This window comes from Mesoplodon mirus (genome assembly GCF_964341445.2).
Source record: "Mesoplodon mirus genome assembly, chromosome: 8".
Classification (NCBI taxonomy): Eukaryota; Metazoa; Chordata; class Mammalia; order Artiodactyla; family Ziphiidae; genus Mesoplodon; species Mesoplodon mirus.
The window spans coordinates 70,788,228-70,800,631 of NC_138984.1; the positions used below are offsets into that span (position 1 = coordinate 70,788,228).

The 12,404-nt window shown below is 36.1% G+C and overlaps 1 protein-coding gene across 2 annotated transcripts in view; it reads left to right on the top strand.

The window, feature by feature from the left end:
* The window catches only part of GALNT13 (polypeptide N-acetylgalactosaminyltransferase 13), a gene marked incomplete at its 3' end in the record, with an annotated part of 475,438 nt that overhangs the window by 419,314 nt on the left and 43,720 nt on the right, over positions 1–12,404 (top strand). For both annotated transcript variants that reach the window (XM_082631233.1, XM_082631232.1), the window contains exon 9: positions 7,671–7,769. In XM_082631233.1, coding sequence (XP_082487359.1) covers positions 7,671–7,769 — 99 coding nt within the window. The remainder of the gene's footprint in view (positions 1–7,670; positions 7,770–12,404) is intronic.

Consider the following 12,404-nt stretch of genomic DNA (forward strand, 5'->3'; position numbering starts at 1 on the left):
CCACACACAAATGATGTCAAAACCAGCAATCGTGAGAACAGGAGAATACAAATGCAGGATATTGGAAACACATTTGAAATTAAGAGACCAGCAACTTAAAACAATCTTGTGTGTGTGTGTGTGTGTGTATATATATATATATATAGAGAGAGAGAGACTGCTATATCAAAACCTCATGTAACTGCAAACCAAAAATCTATGATAGATATATACACAAAGAAGAAAAAGGAATACAAACACAACACTAAAAATCATCAAATCACAAGAGAAGATAATAAAAGAGGAAGGGAAGAAAAAGACCTACCAAAAGAAATATAAAACAATTAACAAAATGGCAATAAGAACATACATATTGATAATTACATTAAATGTAAATGGATTAAATGCTCCGACCAAAAGATGCACACTGGCTGAACGGATACAAAAACAAGACCCGTATATAAGCTGTCTACAAAAGACCCACTTCAGAGCTAGGGACACATACAGACCGAAAGTGACAGGATGCAAAAAGGTATTCCATGCAAATGGAAATCAAAAAAAAAACTGGAGTAAGCAACACTCATATCAGACAAAATAGACTTTAAAATAAAGACTGTCAGAAGAGACAAAGAAGGATACTACACAATGATTGAGGGATCAATCCAAGAAGATATAACAATTATAAGTATTTATGCACCCAACATAGGAACACCTCAATACATAAGGCAAATGCTAACAGCCATAAAAGGGGAAATCAACAGTAACACAAGAATACTGGGGGACTTTAACACCCCACTTACACCAATGGACAGATCATCCAGACAGAAAATAAACAAGGAAATTCAAGCTTTAAATGACACACACAACAATAGACCAGATGGGCTTGATATTTATAGGACATTCCACCCCAAAGTGGCAGAATACAATTCTTCTCAACTGCACACAGAACATTCTCCAGGTTAGAGAACATGCTGGGCAACAAAGAAAACCATAGTAAATTAAAGAAAATTGAAATCATATAAAGCATCTTTTCCAACCAAACACTATGAGATGAGAAATTGCACACAAGAAAAAAACTGTAAAAAACACAAACATGTGCGGCTAAATAATATGCTACTAAGCAACCAATGGATTGCTGAAGAAATCAAAAAGTACCTAGAGACAAATGACAATGAAAAGACGATGATCCAAAACCTATGGGATGCAGCAAACGCAGTTCTAAGAGGGACGTTTATAGCAGTGGATTCTTACCTCAGGAAACATGAAAAACTACAAATAAACAACCTAACCTTACACATAAAGCAACTAGAAAGAAGAGTGAACAAAACCCAAACTTAGTGGAAGGAAAGAAGTCAGAAAAATCAGAGCAGAAATAAGTGAAATTGAGATGAAGAAAACAATAGCAAAGATCAATGAAACTAAAACCTGGTTCTTTGAAAAGATAAAATTGATAAACTTTTAGCCAGACTCATCAAGAAAAAAAAAAAAAAAAAAAGAGAAGGCCAAATCAGTAAAAATTAGAAATGGAAAAGGAGAAATTACAACAGACACCACAGAAATACACAGGATCATAATAGACTACTACAAGCAACTATATGCCAATAAAATGGACAACGTAGAAGAAATGGAAAAACCCTTAGAAAGGTGACACCTTACAAGACTGAACCAGGAAGAAACAGAAAATACGAACAGACCAATCACAAGTACTGAAATTGAAGCTGTGATGAAAAAACTCCCAAAAAACGAAGTCCAAGACCAGATGGCTTCACAGGCAAATTCTATCAAACATTTAAATAAAAGCTAATATCTATCCTTCTGAAACTATTCCAAAAAAACTGCAGAGGAAGGAACACTCCCAATGAGAACACTCATTCTTTGAGGCCACCATCACCCTGATACCAAAATCAGACAAAGATATCACAAAAAAAGAAAATTACAGGCTAGTATCACTGATGAATATAGATACAAAAAATCCACAACAAAATACTGGCAAACCTAATACATTAAAAGGATCATGCACCATGTTCAAGTGGGATTTATCCCAGGTATGCAAGGATTCTTCCATATACACAAATCAATCAATGTGATACACCATATTAACAAACTGAAGAATAAAAACCATATGATCATCTCAATAGATGCAGAAAAAGCTTTTGACACAATTCAACACCCATTTATGATTAAAAAAACTCTCCAGAAAGTAAGCACAGAGGGAACACAGGCCATATATGACAAACCCATAGCTATCATCATTCTCAACTGAAAAGCTGAAAGCATTTCCTCTAAGATCAGGAACAAAACACAGATGTATGGTCTCGCCACTTTTATTCAACACAGCTTTAGAAGTCCTAACCACGTTAATCAGAGAAGAAAAAGAAATAAAAGGAATCCAAATTGGAAAAGAAGAAGCAAAACTGTTTCTGTTTGCAGATGACAGGATACTATACATAGAAAATCCTAAAGAGCTACTAGAGCTCATCAACAAATTTGGTAAAGTTGCAGGATACAAAATGAATACACAGAAATCTCTTGCATTCCTATATACTAACAACAAAAGATCAGAAAGATAAACTAAGGAAACGATCCCATTTACCACTGCATCAAAAAGAAAAAAATATCCAGGAACAAACCTACCTAGGGAGACAAAAGACCTGTACTTGGAAAAGTATAAAATGCTGATGAAAGAAATCAAAGATGACACCAAGGGATGTAAAGATATACCATGTTTTTGGATTGGAAGAATCAATATTGTCAAAATAACTACACTACCCAAGGCAATTTACAGATTAAGTGAATTCCTATCAAATTACCAATGGCATTTTTCACAGAACTAGAACTTAAATTTTTAAAATTTGTATGTTAACACAAAAGACCATGAATAGCCAAAGCAATTCTGAGAGAGAAAAATGCAGCTGGAGGAATCAGACTCCCTGACTTCAGACTATACTACAAAGCTACAGTCATCAAAAGTGTGGTACTGGCATAAAAACAGAAATATAGATAAATGAAACAAGATAGAAAGCCCAGAAATAAACCCACACACTTATGGTCAATTAATCTACGACAAAGAAAGCAAGAATATACAATGAAGAAAAAAGAGTCTCTCCAACAAGTGGTGCTGGGAAAACTGGCCAATTACATGTAAATGAATGAAACATTCCCTAACACCATACACAAAAATAAACCCAAAGTGGATTAAATATCTAAATGTAAGACCAGAGACAATAAAACTCTTAGAGGAAAACATAGGTAGAACACTCTGACATAAAACTGTAGCAATATCTTTTTAGATCCACCTTCTAGAGTAATGAAAAAAATAAATAAACAAATGGGACCTAATTAAACTTAAAAGCTTTGCACAGCAAGGAAACCATAAACAAAACGACAACCCACAGAATGGAAGAAAATATTTGCAAACAATGCAACGGAGAGGGATTAGTCTCCACAATATACAAGAAGCTCATGCAGCTCAATCTCAAACAAACAACCCAATCAAAAAATGGGCAGAAGCTCTAAATAGCCATTACTCCAAAGAAGGCATACAGATGGCCAATAAGGACATGAAAAGATGCTCAATGTCACTAATTATGAGAGAAATGCAAATCAAAACTACAGTGACGTTTCACCTCACACTGGTCAGAATGTACATCATCAAAAAGTCTACAAGCAATAAATACTGGAGAGGGTGTAGAGACAAAGGGAACTCTCCTACACTGTTAGTGGGGATGTTAATTGGTATAACCACTATGGAGAACAGTATGAAGGTTTTTTAAAAACTAAAAATAGAACAACCATATGTCCAGCAATCCCACTCCTGGGCACATATCTGGAGAAAACCATAATTCAAAAACAAACATGCACCCTAATGCTCATTGCAGCACTATTTACAATAGCTAAGACATGGAAGCAACCTGAATGTCCATCAACAGAGGAATGAATAAAAAAAGACATGGTATATATTGATATATACAGTGGAATATTACTCAGCCATAAGAAAGAATGAAATAATGCCATTTGCAGCAACATGGATGGACACAGAGATTATCATACTAAGTGAAGTAAGTCAGACAGAGAAAGACAAATGTCATATGATATCACTTATATGTGGATCCTAAAAAATGATACAAATGAACTTATTTACCAAACAGAAACAGTCTTACAGACTTCAAAAACAAACTTATGGTTACCAAAGTGGAAATGTGGGGGGAAGGATAAATTATGAGTTTGCGATTAACATATATGCACTACTATATATAAAACAGAGAATCAACAAGGACCTACTGTACTGCACAGGGAACTCTACTCAATGCTATGTAATAACTTATATGGGAAAGAATCTGAAAAAGAATATATATATATAATATATATCATATATATATCTATAACTGGATCACTTTGCTGTACACCTGAAACAAACACAACATTGTAAATAAACCATATTTCAGTAAACATTTTTAAAAAATAAAAATGGCAGAGTTGAACAGAACCAAGATATCTCAAAAAACAGAAGGCAGTTTTTTTCAACTCTTCAAAAATTACAGGAACAGATCTAGATTTGTGAAGTTAGAAATGGTCTCCAGTGTAAACATTTCCTGTAGGTACAGCTGGAAACATTTATTCTTAAACATACCCAGTGGGTAGCTGGGAAATCAGCTTTGCTATGAAAACCTCCTTACCTTTCCACCAGCACTCAGAGTTTTCAAAATGATTCACAAAATTAACAGGCTTCTAGTTACCAACTACTCTGTTGTGTTTTCCTGATAAGGGGAGTTTCAGCCCTGATTACACATTTGAATTATCTGGGGAGCTTTTAACTGTATTCTGGTCCTACTCTAGACCATTTGAATCAGAATCTATGAAGGTGAAGCAAAGTAGAAGTACATTCTAAAAGTTTTACAGGTGAGTCTACAGGGCAGCCCAGGTGGAAACCACTGAAAAAGAAGTTACTCAAAAAAGGAAAAGTAACTGTAATGTCACCATTCAATATCAAGACATGCTATATCTTCCTCCAGAATGGTGTTTGCCAAACTCTGCACATTTTAATCACCTGGGGAGACTTTACAACACCTGATACCAATTTTTTTTACAACACCCTATACCAATTAATGAGAATCATCTGGGCATAGATACCAGGCATCAGAATAGTTTAAAGATGTCAAGTGATTCCCCCCATCAGGAAGGAAGGGAGGGAGAGACAGAAAAAGGGAAAGAAAGAAAGGAAGAGACAAAGAGAGAAAGGGAGGGAGGGAGGAAGGAAGGAAGGAGGAAAAATTACTTCCTAATCAAATTCTCCCTCTTAAAAGATCCAGAGAATTTGTTTCCTGAAAGAAAAAAAAAAAAAAAGGAAAGGAAAATAGAAAAGGATCACTGCCATAAGAATAAAGATAATAAAGAGTAAAATGATAGCTCTACAAAAAATGAAAGCACACCAGAACTTTATGCTCATAAGACAGAGGAAAACTGTAAACTACTATTTCAAAACAAGCCAAGAGAAATTTTACAATGATAAAATAAGTAAAAGAACAATATAAATCAAATTTAGAAAAACCTCTGAAATGAGGACCTGAAATGCAGGAAAGAATTAGAAATGAATGAATCATTTCAGAAATGAAGGATAAACTTAAAGAACAGATGAGTCAATAATCCCAGGAGAAAATGCCATAGAGTTTTAGAGGGGGGAAAGGAGGAAACTTTTTAAAATAAAAAAGAAATAAAAGACAAAACTATTGAATAGAAAATGACATATAGAGAAGCAAGAAGGTCCAAAATAATAGGATTTCCTAATGAGAAAAAGCAATGAAACAAAATGAACACTAAAATTATAACTCAATATTTATTTAATTATATATAATTCAATTATATATAATACAATATTATTCAACATTTAGCCTTGAAAATAAATTTGGAACTACATATTGAAACAGAACACCATATACCTGGGCAAGTGATACAGAATGAATTTTAAGATATGTTGTGGTAAACCTATTGGACTTAGTTTGGCATTCAGGCAAACAGACATTTGTAATAAGGGAAAGAAAATCAGACTATCATCAGACTTTTCAAAAGCAACTATTTATGCTGGAAGTGAATAAAGTAACATTTTAAAGATATTCAAGGAAATATATTGTAAGCCAAGGACTTCAGATCCACAAAATGGATTTTCAAGCATAAAGACCACAGATACAGTTATCAATGTGTAAGAACTCAGAATATTGTTCCCAGTAAATGGAAACATCATCTACCTATTTGCTCAGGCCAAAACCTTGTAATGTTTCTTGATGCCTTTTCTCTCCTAGCTCATTTCCAATTCAATTGCAAGTCGTACTGGCTCTACCTTAAAAACATCCTAAGTTTGACCTCCCCACCTCCACTGTTATCCTATTATTCGAAGTAACCATCATCTCCTGCTGGCATGACTCAATAGTCTCCTTATTTGTTTCTCTTCTTCCACTCTTGCCTCCCTCTAATCATTGGAACAGGGCTTGACCACACTGCTCGGTTCTGCCCAACCCCTTACCAAGTGTGAATTCTACTCCCCACTAATTTCAGTTGCTGATTGGGGTTTACTGCAAATGACAATACTTTTCCTAACTCTGGGAACCATTACCTGACCATAGGGTTCTGTACCATACAAAAAAGTTGAATTGTATAAACCTACTCCAGGCTCTATAGAAGTTTCTAATCATATTCATTTGCCAGTAGGGAGAAACATGTACCTAAAGCATAGATAACTATTATAAATAAATATATCCAAGTAATGTGTGAGTGAACAGTAATATGTGTCCAAATAAGAGTCAGAGGTAAGAACTTTTTGGAAGCAGAGTGGACAAGTACAAAACATACTACTTGGAGGTAAGACTAAAGAAAAAATTCTAAAACATTGCATCTACTAGAAAGGTTTTTCTTCTTTTCTACATTCACTTGTGCTTGATTTAGTAATCTGGGCATCTTTAAACTCAATAAATGGCTTTTGTAATTGCATCTGGCACAGATGTGTATTAATGTTATGCTAATTATGGGACTAATGCAGTGTTTGAGTGTAAACCATGAATCTTATGTTTACAGTTGGCAATTTAATCTTGGTTTTGAAGGATTTTCATGTGAAATCACCATTTAGCCTTGTAACAGCTTTTCTTAGGGTCAGCTGCTTTCCACTAAGTTTGGCACTGGGAATGAAAAAAGATGTGTCTATTTTAGTTAAAGAAATAAACAGTGTAATTAATCTTTATAAATGTACAGAATGGAGCATCTAGTAATGAAGCAACTAAAAATACATAAATTTGAATATTTGACCAATTTGTTTCTATTCCTTTCTCTATAGGACATCACAAATACATTATAGTTATCTGAGTGGAATATGGAAACTGTCCTAATTTTAAAAGGATTTTGGGAAGAATTCCTAATTTATAATATGTAGAGGTTTTCTTCTTTTCTGATACTATGCTATAAACGAAGAGTGCCTCTTGATTGGATGCTAATGACAATGCTCATGCTATTCAAGTTTACTTGAATGAGAGTTTAGAATCTTATATAGATCTCAGAATGGACATAGAAAAATAAAAATAAATATTTAAAGCAATGTGTTCTCCTTGGAGAAATTTCCTTATAAACTCATATTATTTTGTTTCCAATTTGCAATTTGAAAATATCAGAAAGACCTTCTGACTTACATTTTTGTGTGTTTCCTTTAGATAAGAAATGTTGAAACAAATCAATGTTTAGACAACATGGGCCGCAAGGAAAATGAAAAAGTGGGTATATTCAACTGTCATGGTATGGGAGGAAATCAGGTAAACTCTCCCTTTTTTATCAGCTTCATATTTGGGGGGAAAAATGTTGTGTAAACTATTCAGGTAGACTATGGCTTAGTTTACTAAATTAATGGGCATTCTAAACAAGAATTAATTTGCCTATGTTATTACCCCAAGTATTGTAAGAAAGCACTGAAGAATTTAATAAAAAGAGCAACATCTTCAATGAGCCTATGGTGAATGAGGCCAGAGTTTGAGACTCATCTCATATTACCATGTATGAGAAAACGAGGACTACATTTTATTCTGTTGTTAACTGAATCATATAAAATAACCCCTCAACAACTATGATGTTTTCCCGATGGTGACTATCCTAAATTTCTTTTTCAAATGTTTATGTATGTCATGTTTTCTGTGACTTTTGGTGGTTTAATAAAATTTTAAAGTGCATAGATAAGCGCATCTGTTACAACTTTGCTTTGGCTATCTGAAGACGCCCTTTGGACCAGGTTAAAATGTAGTCTTTAAACAAGATTTATACTTGACTGAAATTCTAGGACACCTTTTTCTGTGTGACAGTCCAATTAATTATCAGAAACTTATACTATAACAAGGATTCTTGTGCTCTCTGTAAGCACTGGAAAGTGGAATGGCAAGGTGGGCCACGTGGAGGCTACTTGGCTGTGAGTCTTGCTGCCATGGCTACTTTCAGAGGCCGAATTTGGAGTTCGTGGGAACTTATAACAAAGCACAGTTAGAGATAACTGCTCCTCTGTACACAAATTGTCTAAAAGGGTCAAGATGAAGCACAGGAATGCGTTGTTTAGTGCTTTAGAGTGAGCTGAGGAAGCAAAAATTATTCTGATCAGCACAACATGATGGTTATATTTGTAATGCAGCTGAATGTATCAAGAATTCATAGAGAGATCTTAGGGATCAAGATGGCAGAGGAGTAGGACGTGGAACTCACCTACTCCCACCAATACATCAAAAATACATCTATAAGTGGAACGATTTGCACAGAACATCTACTGAACACTGGCAAAAGACCTCAGATTTCTGAAAGGGCAAGAAAACCTCCCCATAACTGGATAGGACAAAAGAAAAAAGGGAAAAAAATAAAGGAAGGAACTGGGATGGGAACTGCACCCCAGGGAGGGAACTACGAAGGAGGAAATTTTCCTGCACCCTGGAAAGTCCCCTCTACGGTGAGGAGATCAGCCAGGATGGAGGAGAAGCTTCAGAGACTCAGAGGAGAGTGCCGCAACCAGTTTGAGGAAGGCAAGACGGAGGGTGACCTGCACAGATGGTCACCTCCGCGCTGTGCTCCCCAGCCTGAGATGCTTTTCCACCACTATGGGCAGGGGCTGGGTGCTGAAGCTCAGGCTTCAGAGGTCAGATCTAGGTAGAGGACTGGGATTGGCTGTGCAGAGACAGCCTGAAGAGGCTGGAGTGTGGCAACCAAGGGTGTACTCAGAAGAAGCTTGGGCACACCAGAGAGACAAGGTGCCATTATTGGGGAAACGTGCAAGGAGAGGGGTAGGACCACCATAGGAGCTTCTTTCCCTGCACGCACTCTTAGGCAACAGGACACGACCTACATGAGCTCCAGTGGTGGGCGCGAGCCACCACTGCCACTAGGAGACCCACAAGCAGGTGCCAATCGCTGCGCCCCTGCTGTCCCGGCAGTGCACAGACTGCCACTGCTTTTGGGAGACCCAGGAGTGGGCACTGTTCACTGCCCCTGCCATCTGGGGAGCACACACGAGCAGCGAGCAGTCGCCAATCACTGCCCCTGCTGCCCCGGTAGTGTGCGGGATGCCACTACCACTGCGAGACCCAGAAGCAGATGCAAGTATTCTTCAATATCTGCAAATCAGTGTGATACACCACATCAACAAACTAAAGAATTAAAACCACATGATCATCTCGATAGATGCAGAAAAAGCTTCTGACAAAATTCAACACCCATTTATGATAAAAACTCTCCAGAAACTCAGCACAGAGGAAAACCACCTCAACATAATAAAGGCCATATATGACAAACCGACAGCTAACATTATTCTCAACTGTGAAAAGCTGAAAGCATTTCCCCTAAGATCAGGAACAAGACAAGGATGTCCCCTCTTGCCACTTTTATTCAACAGAGTTTCAGAAGATGCTCAACATCACTAATTATTAGAGAAACGCAAATCGAAACTACAGTGACGTTTCACCTCACACTGGTCAGAATGGCCATCATCAAAAAGTCTACAAGCAATAAATGCTGGAGAGGGTGTGGAGAAAAGGGAACTCTCCTACACTGTTGGTGGGGATGTAAATTGGTATAACCACTATGGAGAACAGTATGGAGGTTTCTTTAAAAACTAAAAATAGAACTACCATATGTCCAGCAATCCCACTCCTGGGCACATATCCAAAGAAAACCATAATTCGAAAAGATACGTGCACCCCAATGTTCACTGCAGCACTATTTATAACAGCCAAAACATGGAAGCAACCTGAATGTTCATGGACGGAGGAATGGAAAAAGAAGATGTGGTACATATATACAATGGAATGTTACTCAGCCATAAAAAAGAATGAAATAATGCCATTTGCAGCAACATGGATGGACCTAGAGAGTATCATACTAAGTGAAGTAAGTCAGACAGAGAAAGACAAATATCATATGATATCGCTTATGTGAGGAATCTAAGAAATGACACAAATGAACTTACTTACAAAACAGAAACAGTCTCACAGACTTCGGAAACAAACTTATGGTTACCAAATGGGGAATGTGGGGCAGAGGAATAAATTAGGAGTTTCGGATTAACATATACACACTACTATATATAAAATAGATAATCAACAAGGACCTACTGTATAGCACAGGGTACTCTACTCAATATTCTGTAATAACCTATATGGGAAAAGAATCTGAAAAAGAATGGATGTATGTATGTGTATAAATGAATCACTCTGCTGTACACGTGAAACTAACACAACGTTTTAACTCAACTATACTCTAATATAAAATTTAAAAAAAAAAAGGATCCATAGAGAAAAAGCCAGAAGGAAATGGCCCTGTTGAATTTTGGCACCATACTTCAAATCAGACTTTTGTATGATTCAATGGAGAACACTAAAATGAAGTTTCTCCCCAGAACCAACCAAACAAACAAATAAAAACAACTTAATTATTAAAATGTTAATTAGTGCTACACAGTTTGAATTTAAGCAAGAAAATATTTGAGTCAAACTTTCTAAATTGCAGCATGGGAAAACGACCATATGAAAGAAGACGATGGAAACAACAACATAAGCAGAACAATAACAGAATTCAAAAATGGTCCAGCTTACTATACCGATTCACGAGTGTGAGGCTTCTACTAGCGAAACCCAATGCAGTCCTGATGAATTCAGCCTCAAATGGCAAAAGCTGTCAGAGGACTAAATATATAGGGGTTTAATTTTTTCACATAATAAGAAATCTGAAAGCAGTCAATTGTTGATAATTTGTTCCAGTCCTCAATAAGTCCACCAAGAAACCAGAAGCTTTCTATCTTTCCATTCTTCTTAAAGTTAACTTTTATCATCAGCTGATCACAGGAGGGCTGCTGAAACTCGAGACATCATGTCCACATTCAAAGCAGGAAGAAGTGGGGGTAGAGAAGAGTTGAAATAGCCATGTCTGTCCTTTTATTAGGCAAAGCAAATGCCTTCCTAAAGGCTCAACACATCTCCATGTATGTCTCTTTGGCCAGAAATGTGTTACTTGGACACCTCATGACACAAAAACACTAAATACTTCACCTCACACTCATCACAGCTTCTCCTCACAGTTTATTTACCATGGGTATTGGGTGGACATTTAGAAGTGTCTCCCATAATGTGTTTCAACAGCTTATGAAAAAATCCAGCTCAATTACCTGTGATTACCTGCAGAATTCAAAAAGGGAAACACTATTTATGAAATCACTCTGATTCTAATACAGATGAAAATGAGGGAGGAAGATCCTTCATGTGAATTATCCTCATGGAATCATTAAGGTGCCAAGGTTACTGTTAAAAAAGATAACCAGTCATATACTTAAATTTGTCTTAAAGACATGGAACACCTAGATCATAAATGTTTAAAATTACATTATTCATTTACATGAATAATAATCAGAAATAAGCTATCCTACTCTACTGTAAACTTCCTGTTGGCTGGGGCTATGTCTTACTCCTCTCTTCCTCCCCAGCACGTGGCACTTAGAATATGATACTAGTCAAGTAAATAGATGAAAGAATTCATGGTCAGAATAATGGATTTATACCTTAGTACTGTGTAGACATTGCCAAAAATGCTGTTATTATCATAGAAACCAAAAGTATAGACAGATACCAATCTCAGGGATTCATAAATAAAGGGAACAAATAAACAGTAAGTAAAAAACCCATACCTACATATTTTCTAATGTCTCTGTTATCTACTTAATAAGATAAAATTAAAACCAATAATTTTTCATCTATATGAATACTTATTCGTGTCTACAAATGTTGAAAATGCTTATTGAAGCCTATTTTGTTACAACACAAATAATGGAAACAAATATTTTCCAAGAGGAGAATGTTTAAATAAATCATGGTGTATCCACAGTTCAGATTACTACATAGCCACCAAAATGACTGAGAGGTCTAAATGTA